The sequence below is a fragment of the Botryllus schlosseri genome, chromosome 8 (genome assembly GCF_051294905.1).
Source record: "Botryllus schlosseri isolate E-star chromosome 8, Bs_hap1, whole genome shotgun sequence".
Lineage (NCBI taxonomy): Eukaryota > Metazoa > Chordata > Ascidiacea > Stolidobranchia > Styelidae > Botryllus > Botryllus schlosseri.
This window is the reverse complement of record NC_137243.1, coordinates 13,095,612-13,115,712: the sequence shown is the minus strand read 5'-3', so window position 1 is coordinate 13,115,712 and position 20,101 is coordinate 13,095,612. Positions and strand designations below refer to the sequence as shown.

At 39.6% G+C, this 20,101-nt stretch overlaps 1 protein-coding gene across 1 annotated transcript; it reads right to left on the bottom strand.

The window, feature by feature from the left end:
- Nucleotides 1–5,782: 5,782 nt before the first annotated feature.
- Nucleotides 5,783–20,038, bottom strand: LOC145445573 (sodium-coupled monocarboxylate transporter 1-like). The gene is made up of 11 exons (XM_080323762.1): nucleotides 18,771–20,038; nucleotides 17,818–17,957; nucleotides 17,645–17,762; nucleotides 16,268–16,490; nucleotides 16,056–16,196; nucleotides 15,775–15,993; nucleotides 15,614–15,716; nucleotides 12,434–12,595; nucleotides 11,985–12,156; nucleotides 7,244–7,384; nucleotides 5,783–6,101 (listed from the first exon to the last, which is right to left on the bottom strand). Exons 1-11 carry the CDS (start codon nucleotides 19,000–19,002, stop codon nucleotides 5,848–5,850), a joined length of 1,905 nt encoding a protein of 634 aa, XP_080179888.1. The 5' UTR covers nucleotides 19,003–20,038; the 3' UTR covers nucleotides 5,783–5,847.
- Between the last annotated feature and the right edge of the window lie 63 nt (nucleotides 20,039–20,101).

The following is a 20,101-nucleotide window of genomic DNA, read 5'->3' as shown; positions in this document are numbered from 1 at the left end:
GCCACCAAATGCTCGATGTACTACTCAATGGAATAGAGGTGTCGTTACCAGGGTTGTCGCCGACGTGGTGGTCGAGGTTGACGGGATGAATCGACATCTTTCTGACGTTAGACTCGCCGTCGGGGATCTACCTAACCCACCAGGAGGAAGTGTTACGACGCGCGAAATCGACTTGAATTGTAGCAGAGAAGATGATGCCATTGATACGGAAAACAGCGGTAACTCGGGTGAAGCTAATGACCCAGTCGGTACGGAAGAGAATATCACCGATGGGAATAACTCAGCTGATCTGGATCAACCTGGTGATGACAATGTCGACCATGATATTGAAAGAAATAACTCTGACCATTCGCGACCAAATCGGGATCGAGCACCGCCACAATGGTTGGCTGACTTTTATGTAGGCTAGATGTTGAGTGTATCTGTACTAAGAATAAGTGATTTTTTACATTTTGATTTGTTCGCGCGTAAATGCTTATGCCTTGTGATGATTGCATATACTTTGCAAGTTTTAGCCTTCAAGTACGAATTCTGTATGCTACAAATTCCAGTTATCATCGCTTTCGTCCATCGTTTGAGGCACACCTACACCGCAGTTTTTCGTTTTTTGTACGCCAGTATGTTTTAGTTGTGGGATCCACTTTGTGTGCTTCTAATAGCGAACGACTCGTGTTAATTTATTCAGAATTAGCCCATTGGCTTATATAGTCTACACTGCGGGGTTACACTCAAAAGCTTTGAATTTGGGTCAGTGATCAATAGATCACGGGGGTAGGAAGACCAAATGACTCCCCGTCCCCGTCAATAGATCACAGGCATATATCGAAATTTAACTTTAATTTGATGTATCGATATGTGTACACTGCGTATTAGTTTGTTTTTGTGTCCACATTTATCACGTTGACTTGGCTTCCCGTGCGATCTTCAGACCAAGGGGAAGTTTGCCGTTTCATGTAGGCTATACACTGTTTTAGAATTGTTCACCTGATTTTCACGTTTGAAGTTACATCGTTGCGTTATGTGTTGGTTTCCCATGTGATCTTTAGATCAAGGGGAAGTGTGATTGTGATTAACGTAATGATTATGTGTGTGCTCCCGACGCTCCTGTCACGCGATCGACAGAACGGGCTCGAAGGCGAGAGGACGGGTTGTGCGGTTTTTACTGAAACGTTTTAAATACATTGAACTATATTACAAGACCGTGTCAGCACTGCGCACGTGCGCAGCTTAGAGGGAACATTGCACCTCACTCAGCTCTGACGGTAAATCTGGTAACGTGAGCAGAGAGGACAAGAAATTGTTTGCAATATATATGCAATTCCCGATCTTGCTGACCGATTTTTATCATGAATTATCGAAAGTTTTCGCGCTTCGCACTGGCTCGCTAAACAGTACAACTGATTTCGTGGCTAAAGGGAACAACGTGATGGGGGCGGTCGGTTTATCACCCTATGGGAGCCCAAGACCCAAGTTTTTTCGGGGGGCCTGACGAAGTGCCGTTTCGTTCCTGCCAACGGGTATACGCCCGAAGATGTCTAATTATTATTGAGGGGTCCTACCTTTTCAATCACACGTCACTCAGCTCTACCGGTAAATCCGTTTACGTGAGCAGAGAGAGGATAAAAATTGATATCAATATACTTGCAATTCCTGATCATATTGACCCATTCAATCATTAATTATTGAAATTTTTCGCGCTTCGCGCGTCTAGGCGAGAATAGCTGGCTCAGTAAACGGACACCCAATGTAGATGACTATAGTATCAGCAAATAGCGGATAGCCGAAGGAGAGTCTGGGGGCAAAGCCCCCCGGAAGTCTGGCTTATCACCCGATTCGGGGGCCAAGACCAACGTTCTTTGGGGGGGCTGACGAAGTGCTGTTACGGCCCTGGTAACGAATTAATTGTACCTACGGGCACGCCCGAATATGTTTAATTACTAATTACGTGCCCTTTATTTACCCATACAACAGCTCACTCAGCTCTACTGGTAAATCTGATTACGTGGGCTGAGAGGATAAAAAGTTTATAGCGACTTATATATGTAATTACCACCTATTCATTCATGCATTATAGAAAATTCTGATACCTTAGGGCGACCAGACCACAGAAACTTTGCCTACCATCGAAATCACGCTATGGCGTTCTTGGGTGCGAAGCCCTCAGAAGCTTGGTTTATCACGCTATGGGTGCGCAAGGCAATCGTTTTTAGGGGGTTGACGAAGTGCTGTTACGGCCATCCCTCTTAATCATTGTCTTTATTACATTCCTTACAATATGAGGTTGGGGGGCGCTGGAGCACGATAATTTTTGAAAGGGGGCGCTGGAGGAAGATAGGTTAAGAACCACTGGTTTAGTGAGACCATAGTGTCCTATATGGTGTCGACACAAGCAAATCGCACGGTTCAATGAAATTGTATCACGTCACAGTTTCCATTTGGCTACAGGCAATTTGACGGTGATTTTTGTCCGACTTGCCGAGCATCAAATTTGATAAAACGGGTATCAATCGAAAGCTGCCGCCGTACTGATTACGAAAATATAAATTTTATTCCGCTCGCGGCCCTGGAACCCCCACAATCAGCTTCTAATTTTTCATTGTTATGGAGATTGGCATTGGGACGCAACAATGCTGTCTAGCGAAACGAGACAGGTGCTCGAGAAAAAGGGAGCCAGACAGTATTGTTGCGTCTGTCGTTTCGCCAGACAGCATTGTTGCGTCCCAATGCCAATCTCCATAACAATGAAAAATTAGAGGCTGATTGTGGGGGTTCCAGGGCCGCGAGCGGAATAAAATTTATATTTTCGTAATCAGTACGGCGGCGGCTTTCGATTGATACCCGTTTTATCAAATTTGATGCTCGGCAAGTCGGTCAAAAATCACCGTCAAATTGCCTGTAGCCAAATGGAAACTGTGACGTGATACAATTTCATTGAACCGTGCGATTTGCTTGTGTCGACACCATATAGGACACTATGGTGAGACAGCTATTAACGCCTAATCGCACTGAGCGCGAAAAATTTCAATAATTCATGGTTGAATCGGTTAATATGATCGGGAATTGCATATATATTGCTATCAATTTTTATCCTCTCTCTGCTCACGTACGTTATCAGATTTACCGGTAGAGCTGATTGAGGTGTGTTTGAAAAGGTGTAGGACCCCTCAATAGCAATTAAATTCGGGCGTATATACCCGTTGGCAGGAACGAAACAGCACTTCGTCAGGCCTCCCCAAAAACGTGGATCTTGGGCTCCCATAGGATGTTCGCTTTTTGACACGAAATTAGACGTACTGTTTAGTGAGCCAGCGCCACGCGCGAATATTTTCGATAATTCATGATAAAATCGGTCAATAAAATCGGGTATTGCATATATATTGTTATCAATTTCTTGTCCCCTCTGTTCACGTTATCAGATTTACCGGTAGAGCTGAGTGAGGTGTCTTGGAAACTGTAGGGCCCGTAAATCTTCGGGCGGGCGGACCCGTTGTTATGACTTCGTTACATGATGTTATTTCGTGACCTGCTGTCTGCTATATCAATAAATATAGAATCGCTCAAACGCACTAAACTAAAAGACACACACGATGTCAAGTTGTTGCGCGGTAATGGCCAACGTCGATATACCCATTTCTATAAATCTTGCGTGTTTTTTCTTGGAGGAGGAATACCAAGTATTCAAGAAAATTTGCAACTTGAGATCGCGCCTAGCGCGAAAAAAAATTGAAAAGTTGCATAAATTTTCAAAAAATTCTCTGTAATTTATGCTAATTCACGAAATAATTTTAGGCAGTTATAGGCCTGCATAAACATACGCAATGCGGTGGCCCATAACCAATCTACTTTTAGTGTAGGGCAAGCCATCTTGAACTTTTTTGATAGCAGACCTATTCAAAATTTGTGGGCTGTTGGCGTACCCCTAAATTTACAGAAGCCAATGACAATCAAAGGTTTTCACTTTTTAGTCTAATCTCTATATAGGGGCGGGCAAACTACAGCCCGCGACCCCGTTTTGTGCGGCCCGCGAAAGGCTCAAGAATCGTATTTAAAATATTGAAAAAATGCGCAGTCTAATTTCTGCAGCAACTCGATTAAACCTTTTCTCATTTTATTTCACTATGATGATTATAAGTTATGTTCTGACCATACTATATTTTATTTCATTGCTGGTGCGGTAGGCAGACATCAAGGCACACACAGTTTAACAGATTTCAATTGCTAAACATTACAGAAAGTCAAAATCGGAATTACTTTCGGATCACGAGTGTAATTTTACATTGGTCCCCCAATGCTGTACTTGGAGAAACCGATTCATGCGTGTTGTAGGCAGTGTTGGGATCAAGTCACTACCTTCGAGTCACGAGTCATTTCGAGTCATTGCACATTTTGAATCGAGTCAAGTCAAGTCAATCGATTTTCAAAGGTGACTCGAGTCAAGTCAAGTCACTCGATTTTTGGAGGTGACTCGAGTCAAGTCGAGTCAAGTCAAGTCAAGTCACGAGTCAAGTCACATTTCAAGTCAAGTTGCTTTTTCGGAGTATGTATGAGGCATGATTACGTCATTGCAATTTGCTAGCCGTCTGAAAGACAGTTTGAGTGATGTGATGAACGAATATAGAGTTAAATATAAACGCAAGAAGGCGCTGTATCGGTCACATAGGGTAGAACTGTTGAACTACGTGATTGCATAGCCTCAGTTTAGAGTTACCAGCCAAAATAGAGAATAGAGAAACGAATTGATAAGATGCAAACATTATACCCATTTACAAATAGATATGATACCATTCCAGCCTGCGCCAATGGTTGAGGACTATATAAACTATATTCGACTTCAATTTCAATAAAACAAGAGGTTTCGTTAAGGCAAGAACAGAGAACAGAAATAGACATTTTGCTATTCTATTAATTTACTACTAGAGTTACGATAACGTAAGCTGTAAGCTTTGATCACTTCGTTTGCGGTCAATTTATTTGTGAGAGAACAATCGAGGCTCAGAGAAACGCATGGTCATTGAATGATTGGTCGCTCTCACGGGTTACACAAGCGTTTCACGAACAATCCGAACATATGAAAGATACAGTGATTTTTATCGAAACCGATTACTTGATGACTTGAAATTGACTCGTGAATTTGGCTCCGAGTCACGAGTCAATCCCCATTTCTGATACGCCGAGTCAAGTCAAGTCAAGTCATTTTAGCAAAGTGACTCGAGTCAAGTCAAGTCATGTGAAAAAGGTGACTCGAGTCTGACTCGAGTCAAGTCATGACTCGAGTCATCCCAACACTGGTTGTAGGTAGATGCGTTTTCTGTATTTATAAAATCTATAGCATATTTGAAGCTAACACTGCTACTACTTTGACCACCTCTGCCTGTACTATATAACTTGTACATTCTGACTCAATGCGTGCCAGTAGGTCTCATCAGAGTCGGATGAAAAGGTTTATGAATATATTTTTAGCGTTTAACATAACAAATTTAACTAAACTTACATTAATTCTGAAAAAATTTAAATAGCGTTGTGTCCCACCTCAAAATGCTACTGTGGCCCACCCTTTGAGAACCCCTGATCTAGCGCATATATGCATGTATACACCGAAACCGAAGATATGACATTTTAGTCAAAATTACCCATGGGTTATCTCTAAAACAGAGTCAATTTGAAAAAAGACTAACGTCATATTCGGAATCAGTGCCCTTTAGAACCCCCAAAACCACTCTTACTTTGTCTGCCTAAAAATATGTGTTGGCCAGTGTAATTCATCATATACAAACAAGCTGTATTATTTGTTCAAAGGATTATTTATTAAAACATTAAAAGTGTCGAACAGAAATCGCTTTCAAGACGCTAGAGGGCCGTCTCCGTTTGCAATATGTCATTTACAGAACTGGACGCTGCATTATGATATCCCTTTTCATCTTCAGATGCAATAACATCAGTATATTTCCCAACATTTGTCAACATATCCAAAGATCCTCTTCTGTCATGCTGCACACCGCACCAAAGCCTCGTTTTCGTATTTTTCGGTAACCATCCGAAGACAAAGTGATCGAAAAAGGGATGAATTGTTTCAGGAAGCAATTCCTCTGGCTTTTGATAACCTAAATAGCAAATCAGTACTCACGTTAAAATAATTCGCTTATCACACGCATGTCTATGCTGCAGCGCAGTGTTGGGATGGCTCGAGTCATAACTTTACTCGAGTCAGACTCGAGTCAACTTTTTCGTATGACTTGACTTGACTCGAGTCACTTTGCAAAATTGACTTGACTTGACTCGGCGCTTCATAAATGTGGATTGACTCGTGACTCGGAGCAAAATTTACGAGTCAATTTCAAGTCATCAATAAGTAAATGGTGTCGATTAAATCAATGTATCATGTGTATGTTCGGACAATTCGTGATACGCCAGTGACACTTGTGAGAGCAACCAGTCTTTCACTTATTGTACGTTCCACTTCCAGTGGTCCTTGTTAGGCTATATCACAAATAAATTGGTGGCAAACGAAATGATCACAGCTTACGTTGTTGTAATAGTAGTAGATTAATCTAAAAACTGTTTATGAGATGGCACAGCGCTTACATTACGTAGTGATCACCATTACCAACCCTCTTGAATGATTTAAATCTAATCAATACAATTCATGCGTTTTTATTGCTACGGATGTGTAGATGGGTATTATTGTACCGTACCAATTTGTTTAAACTTATCTAGTCTTCATATTCGGTCCTCTATTTTGGCTGATAATCACAAACTGTAGCATGTAACTATACAGTTACTCACGTATTTCATTAGCAGTTCTACGTGTGCGTGTGCGATACAACGCCTTTTTGCATGCATATCTAACTTTATATTCGTTATTTGATTCAAGATAAAGGCTAATTAATGTATATTTCACAGCTGGCAAAATGTTATGACTTTGAATCATCACTCATACTTCGAATATTCAATTTCACTTGAATTGTGACTTGACTCGTGACTTGACTCGACTTGACTCGTGACTCAAAGGTGTGACCTGATCCCAACACTGCTGCAGCGTAGCGCAGGGCAAATATTTGAAGTTACATTCAAAAATTGGACATACAGACTACTCAACAATGTTACCACTGATGTGAGGTCAGGGATCAATTGTGACACATTGAAAGCCACTGACGTCAAAATATCCACATAGTAAATTGGGTGGCGACAAACGTACTTTTGGCACCCATTGTAGGAACAATTTATCTGATTTGTTATTTGGTACCTGTTAAAACTGACACGAGGAGTCCAATCACCACTGTAGAGGAGAAGCCAATCAAATTGTGATACAGATAAGATACTGCGTAAAACTCAGCAACACCCGGCGGCTCTTGAGTTGTAGTTGAAGATGTTGTGGTCAAAGGAGCTGCATAGATATATGATATGATATTCCCAGAGGTGGTCAGAGTAGTCAATAGTCAAGTAGACGTAGAAGTAAGGAAGGTAACTACTTCAAGTAGAAGTAGAAGTATCGACACTAAAATCTACTCAAGTAAGCAAGCAAGTAATTAGTTGCGAGAAGCAGTCGTAAATACGCTCTTATATACTGTAAAAATCCAGAAACTGCACTCTGAGGACGGTACAGAGAGCTGGGTTCGTGCTGCTACATATAAAGAGGTACAAAGTTTCCGCACAAAAAAAAATTCGAACCCATCATGGGATGCAAATGATAGTTTTGATTTTGGACGGCGGCCGTTAACTATGTTTACCCCAGAGCTCCATTTCAGATAATTTCATGTAATTGTGCCCTTCGCCGCATTATAAGGGCCGTAGTGCAGGCGAAAAACAATACGGAGATGTATAAGACACTGCCTTTAACGATTTACGCGAGGATTGTTACGTGAACCAAAAATACGTTAGCTCATATAAATGCGATTTACATTTAATTTTACTTCGTAATTTCAACTTCAACGTTAAGGTGCTCCGGACAAAAGAACTCAGATTAATTAGAAGATCTCACTGTAACGATACCGTGCAAGAATAGAAATACGACCACAATATTTTAAAAGGGGGAATACATTTCCTGTAGTTTGTCGTTACAGTTGCAACGATTATTGACGCTCAACGGTTTAGCGCTTAAAAGACTTAAAATTCTGAACTTTCCTTAACTTTTATGACAGCTAAATTATTGTTGAGACTCCGCTAAAAAAGTCTCCAAAGTTCTCCGTCTGACTCTCCGTCTCTCTCTCTCTCTCTCTCTCTCTCTCTCTCTCTCATTGGTAAATCACAAAGTAGTACGAAGTAGAAGTTCCAAAAAGTTAGATCTACATGAGTAAGTATTAGAAGTAGAGGGAAACTACTTGAGTACATCAAAAAGTAGAAGTACTTCATTACTGACCACCTCTAGATATTCCTATAACACAGCGGTTCCTAACCTTGTCTCCAGCGCCCCGCAGGGGGATTTGGATTTTGAAGGGGCGGAAACGCTCAGGAGGCCATATGGGGGGCGCTGGGTTCAGGGTGCGGTATAGGGGGCGCTGAAAGAAATAGCGTCGCAGTAGATGAGGTAGTAAGGGAATATTATTATATAGTAGAACAATAGTTCTCTTAGTTCTCATTGTGAACTAACATTCGGCAAAATCTGTTAAATCACAACGCTTTTCGTTGCGCTCATCACGAAATATCCACGACGATGTTTCCATAAATGCAGTGGTTTATTTTAATTGATGTAAAATGAATTCGGCGTATTTTTGGATATTCAATCCCCCTTTAAAACACTCCCGTCACTCTAGCAACTCCAGGTCGTTTCGACACCTCCCTATCCCTTCATTGTATCGCAGTTTTGGGTGTTTTGAAATGATAATAAACTGATACTAATAGCTCGGGATATTTTCTACGAAATGTCTTGAACTAGGTATTGTATCCGGCAGCGCACTGCGCATCAAAATCAAGGCACTGTACTGTACAACTTTTAGGAGTGATGCCCTTTGTACATTAGGAATGTTTTGAAGCTTTTTAGCCAAAATTATTAACTAAATATACTTGTAGGGTCTATTTGAGAGCTACAAAACTAAATCGTCAGAATATTTATTCATCGTAGCATAAAGGATGATACTGCTTAGTGTTACTACTCACATTCATGTTAAAGTTAGGAGCTTGGTGCAGTACTCAATTTAATGTGAGCAAAGATCTCTACCACGTTCTCAATTGATTTAGTATAGTCACACAAAGCAATAAAACAAAACCGAATTCAATTAACTTCCCCGTATTGCCAATCGCAGAGGAGAATTCGGGATGTGTACACTGCACATCGATCTCGAACCAAATGCTACGAGCCCGTAGGCCTTCCCGACGGTTATTATAACAACCTGGAGTTAATCACGAAAATAGCACATAAACTTATTATACCGTTAATTAGTCGAGTGGTCTAATAGTGAAGTGCCAACCCGAAACCGGACTTCGACCACTTACCCATTGTTTTTTTTCTACAGTCCTTGAAATAGTGGGGGCGCCAGACCCAGACAATTTTTGAAAAGGGGGCGCTGAAGAAAAAAGGTTAAAAACCACTGCTATAACATTATCATCTATGCCTACAGGTATTATGCAATTCTGCGCCATTCTTATGTTCAATGGTTCACAGATCGAGTACTCTCACATTACAAAGTATACATCGCTTACTGTAAGCAATCTCAAAAATAGTAAATTGTGGAATTGTGTGCCGTGCTTCAATAAAGTTTAGTGAGGCGGCAAGTACAAAGGGTTGAACAATCGAAGTTTTGACAAGAATTGCTTGAAATAAGTTGAGTCCAGTCCAGTAGTGACAGTATTTGATAATTATAAATTCTTTCGCGTCTACACAATTTCACCCTCTGGTTAATTTGTTTCAGAAAGGAGCTCAGGTGACACTGTATGTGAAGTAAGCGAATTTTAGAAATGAAAAATATCGCATTAAAGACGATAAAACAAGAGAAGGAAGAACAGAAGGCTCATTCCCGCCACGCAGTCCTCGTGAGCTGTGTCTTAAAAATCCCAACGTGGCCGTGCGATAAGTTAATATGAAATCATAATAAAGAATATCGGCCAGGTCTAAAATAACCAATGTAGTCGAATCACAATGAATACAAAAACAACAATAACAAGTATCGGTCCTGATAAACATGACTTAAATCGAGTTTTATAGAATGTCATATGACTTCTTCGAGTCAATGCACAAATTAACTCAAGTCGATTCATTCTTCAATCTTAAGCCAAGTCCAGTCAAAGTGAAATTGCGAACCGAATCATTAGAACTCTCGGATATATTGCGCATTAGCCTAATACCAAAGGTGTTAAGCAACAAAATACTTAGACGTTTTACCTAATTTAAGTATACTTACTCAAGTATGGTTTTGATTTTACCCTACCTTGACTTCCTAACAGTTCTCAGATTTTCAGGAAAAGAGTTGGCATAGGCTAGGCTAGCCTACTTACTTTTTACTCACTTGAAACTCACTACTTCTGCTTGAGAACTAACGATGACTACTTTACCAATTCTCCCTAATCCTAATTAGGTATGTAGATATGACAATATGCATGTGATCTACTCTATCTCAAAAGTGGTATTTATATGTTTATGCTAATATCCTACATCAGTGCTTTTCAACCTTTTAGGGCTCCATTCGCACCTTTTTTTTTGTAAAATAAATTTAATTCGCACAAACTAACCGAAAATTATTATACAAAAAGAAGATGAAGATACTTAACAACATTTTGTTCAGATGTGCAACAAATTGGCTACTATGTAGCTTGATCTATCAAGTGTCTCTTTAAAAAGGCAACTTTTTTCGCTCGTTTTGATTTCAACTATCCATTAAAACCCTTCTCGACCAAACAAGTTGTTGGGTTTTGTACAAGAACGTCTACTAGTGCTTGGATGGCCAGGTGTTAAAATCTGTTCTGCACTCAGCGTATTTTTCGCGTATTTTTCGCGAGTGAATAATGCTTGCTGGCAGAAATCGTTTTTGAGAGCTGACACAAAGGTCCCGGAGACTCCGGTTTGTCGAAAGGGTGCTTATTGGCTACAGTAGCCAACACAGTGACCTTGGATATGTAAAAACTATCGCAGGATTTTTTGCAATAAATTCAACAAATATTACATACATATTATCAGATAGCTCTGGCACCGTGTCGACCCAAAATTATACCCTTTGCGGTCCATACTTTAATAAACCTTGAAGGGGTAAAAATTTACGTTACAGTAACTTGTGAAATGAAATGAAATGTGAGTCTGTAATGATGGTATTTACTACTATCCTCGTGCCTCGCGCTAATCAAACATTTATTAAATATGATGATGGTTTAGCTAAAGGAAGCCGAAAATCAATTTGACGTCATTTTTCCAACCTGTCGCAGGCTCAGGCGGGCTGATATACTGTATGCCTGCCACTACACCAGCTTCCAAACCAGGCTTTTGGTTACGTAATAATTATAGGTCGAAAATATTAATTCACTACGCTGGTGAGAGCTACGATTAGTGGTGCGTCAGAAAAACTAACAATTATTCACGATTTTCAATCGCACTCATCCGGATTTTTCATTCGCACCACCTTCGTCATTCTCACTGCAATTTTGTTCATTTGCACAAGTGCGAACCGTCACACATGTTGAAACGCACTTTCCTAAATCAAGGGTTCTATGAAAGGCCAATGCTCAAAAACTATAAAACTACATAATCCTTCATTACGTCAGTCTTGATTTTTGACTTTCGTCTTTATTTTGTCATATTTCCAGTGCACAACATTGGTCATAAGAGAAAGTGATGACCCTTTTAATTTGCCCGCAGTCGGTAGCTTTTCAGACAACAAATAGACCGGATGGCTATATGAGGTGCCATGATTAGGACTGGGGGAAGTGTCTACCCAGTCTTTATACATCAGCTACCAAAATCTGGCGGTGAGGGGGTTCACGCAACCACCCAAGAATATTTAGTATAGTCCGCGCTTGATGAAAGGTTAAGGAACATGTGGCTTACATGACCTTTGCCTTACCTGTGGTAAATACATTTTCATCCACTATACAACTTGTACTATTGATGTTGTTGCACATAGACGTACATCTTGGAAGAATTCCTGTCATTGCAGGACTGGGAGGATATATTTGGCTTCCAACATATACCCAGGTAGTAATTGCTAGACCTGAGATTGTCCCGATGAAGGCACCCTATATATATGCATCGAAAGGTACAAAATCAGCGTTTAGCAAATATTTAGGAAGTTAGGTAATCCAATGATTGCACGGCAGTGTCAAACATATGTAGCCTACTTGTACGTACATGCATGGTTGTATATATATTTATCAAACTAAACATATGTCAGAAAATTTTCCGATTCAGTTATGCATGCGAACCATTTGCTTCGTACGCCAAATATATTACTATCCAAGATGAAGGAATGCCGAGATTACACTTAAAATGTATACTTGACGAATTTGCTAGCACCTTTGGATTCGCCCACGGTAACAGCATCGCCAGTGTGAAAAGTCCAACCATCACTCCATTGACAACACCATTTATTGCAAAAGCCACCTCCAACACGTTCCCCAGCTGTGATGTGAGCACGGCCATTATGGTGCATAAAACGCCGTATATAACTACAAGGACCTAGAATAAAAATTTATCAATATTACTGTGTATGGTTACATGAGGGTCCCCAACATGCGGCACGCAAGGTCTTTCAGTACGGCTCGCCCCAGGATTTTGCAACAGACCCCAACAGTGCATGCTAAATTCTTTCCAGAAGCTGATTTGATATATTGTGATTGATTATTATTCATTGTTGTTTTCCAGCTTCTGTGCTATCTATATTTGATGTTTTATTTCCAGAGGTGGTCAAAGTAGTCAAGAAAGCTACTCAAGTAGAAGTAGAAGTAGCGAAGAAAAAATCTACTCAAGTACGAGTAGAAGTACTTCTTCCATAAGCAACCTAAAACTACTTGAAGTAGAAGTAGAACTGACAGGCTTTGAATCTACTCAAGTAAGTAAGTAGTTGTGAAAACGATCGTTAATTCGTTCACATGGATTATCAGAAGGTGCAAATTGAGCTATGCGAAAGGTGTAGAGCTTGATTCTTATTGATGCATACATGGAGGTATCCAATTTTCGACAGCATAAGCATTCGTCCGCATTATGGGATGAAAATGATATTATGGATATGGAAATGCGATACTAATCCTCTGTTTACTCGAGCAGCATGCAGCTTCCCATATCATAAGGCCTGTAGTTTAGTCGAAGAGCAATACGAAGAAGTTGTATAGGATACGGTGTAAACACCTTGCGCGATTAGTAAACAATAAAACATAAGACGGATCATAAAAATGCCATACTGTGTAGCTTTATTTCCGGAAATTAAAGTCATTAGCCTACCACACATGCTCTTATACTTCAACATATCTGTTATCCAGACAAAAGAACTGATATTAATTAGAACTCAAAGTATATGATACTGGGAATTGCAAGTGGAATATAAATACTACTTCTAAAAGAGGAGCATGTATTTCATGTCTTTAGTCCAGAAAGTTTCGAAGGTTGGTAAATTGGTATGCTATAAAACAGCTCTAAAACTAAAAAAAGTCAGAGTCCACTTTTTCACTAACGTCATGGGCTGTTGGATTACGATATGATAAATAAATGCTAGATTGCGAAAAATCAGCTTCAAACGATATGATGAATAAATGCTAGATTGCGAAAAATCAGCTTCAAACGTTATGATAAGCCATAATATTATATACTGTGATGCAGAGTTGGATGAATTGTAATTTGTAATTGAGCTGAATGTAATTAATAACATTTTTTCATGTAATTGTGATTGTAATTGAACTGAAATAATGTAATTGACCCAACTCTGCTGTGTTGATATGGCGAAGGGCGCCAATGCGGTGTGAGCGGAACCACGCCAACCCGCTACCTAAATTATATTCGCCGATAAGTAATCATACTGGTAACTCCGCATCCACTGCGCGCGAAGCGCGACGAAAATTCTGGCCGTGAAAACAGCCCCGAAATTCCTCAGGCTATCTTCCCGATTGGAGGATTAAACTACTTCTACTTGACAAACTGAAAATAGCGAAAAGTAAGTAAGTAGATCACAAAATATTACGAAGTAGAAGTAGCGGAAAACAGATCTACTTGAGTAAGTACCAGAAGTATAGGAAAGCTACTCGAGTACTTCGAAAAAGTAGAAGTACTTCGTTACTGACCACCTCCGTTTATTTCTCTAATTAATGGACAAACGTTTAACTTCTTGCCTTCTGCAATCGAGATATAAGATTTGAGTATATTTGGCGGACCGACAGGAGAGTCGACACTCGACACGGACATGTGGTTGAGAATCAATGTTGTAAAATCTAGAGGTGGTCAGTAACGAAGTACTTCTACTCTTTGGAAGTACTCAAGTGGTTTCCTCCACTTCTGGTACTTACTCAAGTAGATCTGATTTTCTCTACTTCTACTTCGTATTATTTTGTGATCTACTTACTTACTTTTCGCTATTTTCTGTTTGTCAAGTAGAAGTAGTTTCATTCCCCAATACGAAAGATAGCCTGAGAAATTTCGGGGCTGCTAATTTCACGGGGTACCAACATTTAATATTCATAAAAGTCAAGTAAAGTCCAGAAATTTTGTTGCGATTCGCGCACAGTAGCTATGGAGTGACAAATATGTTTTCACGAAAGTATCAGTGAATATAATTTAGGTATATGGCCCACCCATGCCACCATAACGTTTGAAACTACCGTTTTGCAACCTAGCAATTACCAATCATATCGTAATCTTGCAGCCCATTAGGCTACGTGCCTTCCTAATCTGGAAAATCCAGCCTTTTTTATCGTTACACCTGATTTAGCAGATCACCTTTGAAGCTTTATGGAAAAAAGACATGAAATATATTTTCCCATTTTTAAAAGTGGTATTTGTATTTCACTTTCAATTGCGAGTATCATACTTTCAGTTCTAATTACTTTCCGTTCTTTTGTCTGCAGAACATACATGTTGAAGTGCAAAAGCAAGTGTAGTAATGTCTCTATTTTCCGAAAATAAAGCTACACTAAATATAACTTTTGCGATCCACAATATTTGTTATCAACGTATACTAATCGCGCGAAGTGATGAAACCGTATCCGATACAAGTTATGCGTATTGCTCTTCGCCTAAACTTGGGGCCTTAAAATCAACGGGGTCTTCTAGTAAGCAATGGTTTAGTATCGCATTTGCATATCAATACTATACTTGGCATCCCATGATGCGAAAGAACGCTTATTCTGTCGAAAATTGATACCTCCTGGGATGCATCAATACGAATCAATCTCTTTGCACCTTCCTCATAGCTCAATTCGCAGTTTTTGACAGTCCATGCGAACAAATTAAGACTGTTTTCAAAACTAGTTACTTACTTGAGTAGATTTAAAGTCTGTCAATTCTACTTCTACTTCAAGTAGTTTTAGGTGGCTTTTTGAAAAAGTAATTCTACTCGTACTTGAGTAGATTTTTTCGTCGCTACTTCTACTTCTACTTGAGTAGCTTTCTTGACTACTTTGACCACCTCTGGAATCATATAATCGAGTATATATATATTTTTCATTTTCATTTTCATCATTATTTTATTATCTTATTTATTCTAAATACCTTGGATGCGATCAGCAATTGCTTTGCCGACAGTTTCCGGTACGGCACAATGAAGTCTTGAAGAGTTGTAGTCGCCATTCCGTTCGTACCGGAAGACACAGTGCTGTAAATTCAATTCTTCAGGTGTCGTATGAGGTGTGCCGGCTACTCAATAAACAAACCTCAGTGATCCACTGAATACACTGCTGATAAATAGTCCTGGAATTCCGGGGTAGTCATGAAACATCTCCATGACAAAGTAGGGCATTAGTTGATCAGTGGAAACTACCCACCCTTCATCGTACGGATCGCAGCCGGCGTAGTAAGCGTACATGACTATCCCAGCGAGACCTACCAGCAACAACATAACCCAGAGGCCAAGTAGATTCAAATATAAAGCCCTGTCAGACACAGAAAGATCGTCAGGGAGATGATAAACGGCGTTTGGTTAAATTTCACACACAGTTTTGCGTGTCCTTCACTTTTACAGCATACGTATCGTTGTGATATTGTTTGGGATGTTCCGTATCCACCCACCCAATATAGCGTACCGCCGATTGATATCGTCCAGAATGTGTGTCGGATTTGGGGATCAAAATCGAAACTTAACAATGCAATGTGTTGATATTAATAAACCTACTTCGAACAGTAAAACTTTGCAATTGTAACGCCTACTTGATAAATTCCACTCTATTTCCTTCAGATGCAATTTTCCATACATTGTCAAAACCGCCCAGCAGTATAGTGCCTTTTATGATGACCGCGATCAGACCAGCCCACATTACCAAGCATTGGATGACATCAGTCCAGATAATCGCCTTCAATCCGCCCAACGTTGTATACAGGATACATACGCCCGATGTTACAGCAACGGACCACCATATTCCAAGACCCGTAACTAAAAGTATTCGTCATATACATATTATATTGTCACATTTTGCACCACAGTTCAAATTATTGTATTTCTAAACAAAGAAGATGCAATTATTTCATATTTTAGACCGGCGCCTATAATACTTAATTACAGAGAAGACATCCGATTTAAAAATATACTGTAGAGCGTTGCGGTATAATCAGAATATGTTAGTTGATTGTGAATGTGCGTAGATTTAATATCATTAGATAACGACTACATTTTAGGTTACATACATGCAACCGCAATTAGTTTCATCCATTCTTAGCTAACAGTTACGGCAGTGAATGCTACGGATGGTAGCCAACATACAGCGGAGGAGGAACGATGCTATGCAATGACTGAATGAGTCACATTGCAACCGTGATCTCGCAAGGTTTGCGTCCTCAGAATTCAAAATTTTGCTTTTTAAACACCGACAAGTGACTATTATTTCTTGTTTTGATAATATGCATCAAGACTTGTAAGACTAGAATACAAGATTATTTTAATCTAGGGGTATCATAAGTCCTCTTTCAAGAGGATTTGTCCTCTTCATTTACTTTTTTGAAAGGGTCCTCGGAGGACGCCCAAATGTCCTCATTTTTTAGATTTTGTCCTCATTTTTTAGAATTTTGTTTAAATATAGGGTAAAGTTCGAGTGAGATACAGTAAATCAGCACTGAAGTAACGCTCCGGCGGCTATTTCGGGAGCATTTTTTTAGTCAACCTACGGAAGATTATATGTTTTTAGGGAGTCGAGACGAAGTAATGACCTTTTTTTCAGTCAACCGACCACAAAGTCGGGGAATAATTACCATTTTGCCGGATTTTACTACAGAATTATTGTAGGTCAGAAATTTTTTTAAAAGTGTCTTCTTTGTTTAATATATTTGAACTTTCAGCAATATATGCAAACATAACCTACTTCGGGCGGTTTCTTGCGAAATTCGTGGTTATTGACCCATTGCATAAATACCCTATTATGGTTATTGATGCGATCCCAACGCGCCGTCACCCTCCCTTCGATTTTCACCTTGATGATTACGACGTAATTTTTTACTACGTCATGTCCTTGTTGAAATGTTTCGTCCTTCTCAGATTTCCATCCACTCTTCTCAATTGTTCATCCTAGCATAGCCTAGTATGCCCGCAATTACCTGCATTCAAAGCCACCGACGGTGCATAGATCACGATACCAATGTACAGCGTGCTGTTGATTATGTATATTGTTGTAGCCAGCAACCGAACCGATCTGTTGAATCTTATTTCCAAATACTGAAGGAAACACAATGATTAGTAAATGGAAGCAGTAAATTTATAAACATCTTGCCTCGTACGTACTGGTGACCTGCAGTCGGTAAAAAATTGGGATGTAGACTTCCGAAACGATGACGCTCATAAATAAATATGCCAGACCGAACCACCAGAACATTGTTCCGTACATGTAAAATTCCACCGGGAGTCCTAGAACTGTAAGCATATAATAATTAATATTTCAACCAACTTTCAGTTTATTTCTAAACTAATCAGCGAGAGCTAGAGCAAAGCTTCAACTCGCCCGTTTCTACCTCAAAGTTGGAGCCTTAACAAAGTCACGTCACGGCGTTATTCATTCGCACGGGTGGAGGCGAATCCCTAAAAGCTTAGGGTTCGGAGTATAATGTAGTTGTTTTCAGGGTGCGCTTGATGTCATAGGCTGACGCGAAATGTCCCATATGATGAAATTATCTTGACATATTGTTAATAAAATTCAACCAGTGCTGAAGCTAGTTGTCTGCAATCAAATACTTCAGTATTGTAAGACTCACGAACCTTCGGTGCAGTGTACCGATTTTGTAACGCAAACTACGCAGGAAGATATAAGCTCATGATGTCGCTCTGCTATTTGCAGTCGTAATAGAAAAATACTTCAGGCAAACGTCTCGAAATTTAGTGTAATTTCAGAAGACACAATTTTGAGCAATAAAAGTAATATTTCTGAATAAATCTGATATTTCTGAAAAAAATTCACCGGAAAGAACCTATATTTAAACTATCAATGTTAGCATACCGTTATGGTTATACGAACGTGAACGGAACGTTCGCACCCTCCCTATTATATTTGGTTATTGCACATTTCTGACTGTAGGCCTACTATTAATCTTATCTTTCAACACTGGTATATAAAACTTACATTCACAACGGTATTTTAATACAGATATGATTGTCAAACATGGCAATGAGATCTATATAATGAAGGTGCAGAATTTGCCGTGGTAGCAAACCAGCAGGATTTCTCTATACCTGCTATGGCGGACATCAAACTTGCGGTAAGGGATAGTGCAACTGGATATGCCGGCATCTTCCTCCCTCCTAATAAATATTCTTCGGTATCAGGAGACTTGTTTCGAGATTTGTATGCGAAATATCCGCCGATTGAAGCCGATGTAGCCAACAGCAGCGCGAAGACTGTATAATCCCATCCTGACAAACTGTGGCAACTGTGCACAATTTCTTGTCCGATTTGGCACTCCATACCGGCAATATTGGTTCGACTACAGCGCGATTGCGATTTAATGCATCAGTCACAAATTCCTCATCGGATATAATATTAACTCTCTGATGTCATGGCAGTTTACTCATTGGAACATATGATCCGGCTCAAAGGATGCAGTATATTTTCACAGCATTCTGAAACTTTCGCATAAGTGATAACTTGATTGAAATATAGATTGCAATGACAATATTTTGTGGATATTGATAGTTGAATTCACGGCCTACCTACTTTTAAATCCATGCATCACAAAATTAAGTTTTATCTAACTGGACTAACGGAGTATATTGTATATGTTCCATGGTACGAAACGCGCGGGAAAGCTATACAAAGATACATATTCTTTTGTCGAAACGGGACCCGCATGCAGCAATTGCTAAAGACATGGATCAGCACATGGGGTATGGTTGCGGAAAGGTGGAATTCACATCCCCTAATTTATTATATATGCACATGCACACATATTAACTCGTGAGATTTCCTGTAAAAGGGTTAGGTGGGATGGTGATCTTGTGTTTACCAATATGACAGTGTAGTTGGTGGGGATAAATATATGTTTATTAACGAGTAGGATGGTATAGCTGCAGTGGGATAGTATAATCAGTAATAAAATCATGAGCTGGCGCGAGAATTGCAGCAACGCATTTAATATATTGTGCGATGAGCATAGATTCTGATCCGGATTTAAATACACCTGATTTGTAAAATATTGCCGTATTTTAGAATTCCAAGTCATAGTCCATCGGGCATATGACTTGCATTCCTCGAACATGAGAATCCAAGCTATTATTATTGCTAGGGCATATGACAGCCCTCGGTACTCGTGTCTATTCGATTTCAATTGATAAATTTTGAAGCTATTCTGACGGTTATCGACTAAACTATGACATTTTGAATCTACCTCCGACGACCATCAAATGTTCCTATAATTGGTTATTTCGACACATATTTACCCGTGTTATAGTATTGTTACATTACAAAATATTTGCGAATATACACACATGCCTTTGTTCAAACTGCGTACCATACTGAGTCATTTTATTATATGACCAGAAATATCATAAACTATATACATTGCATT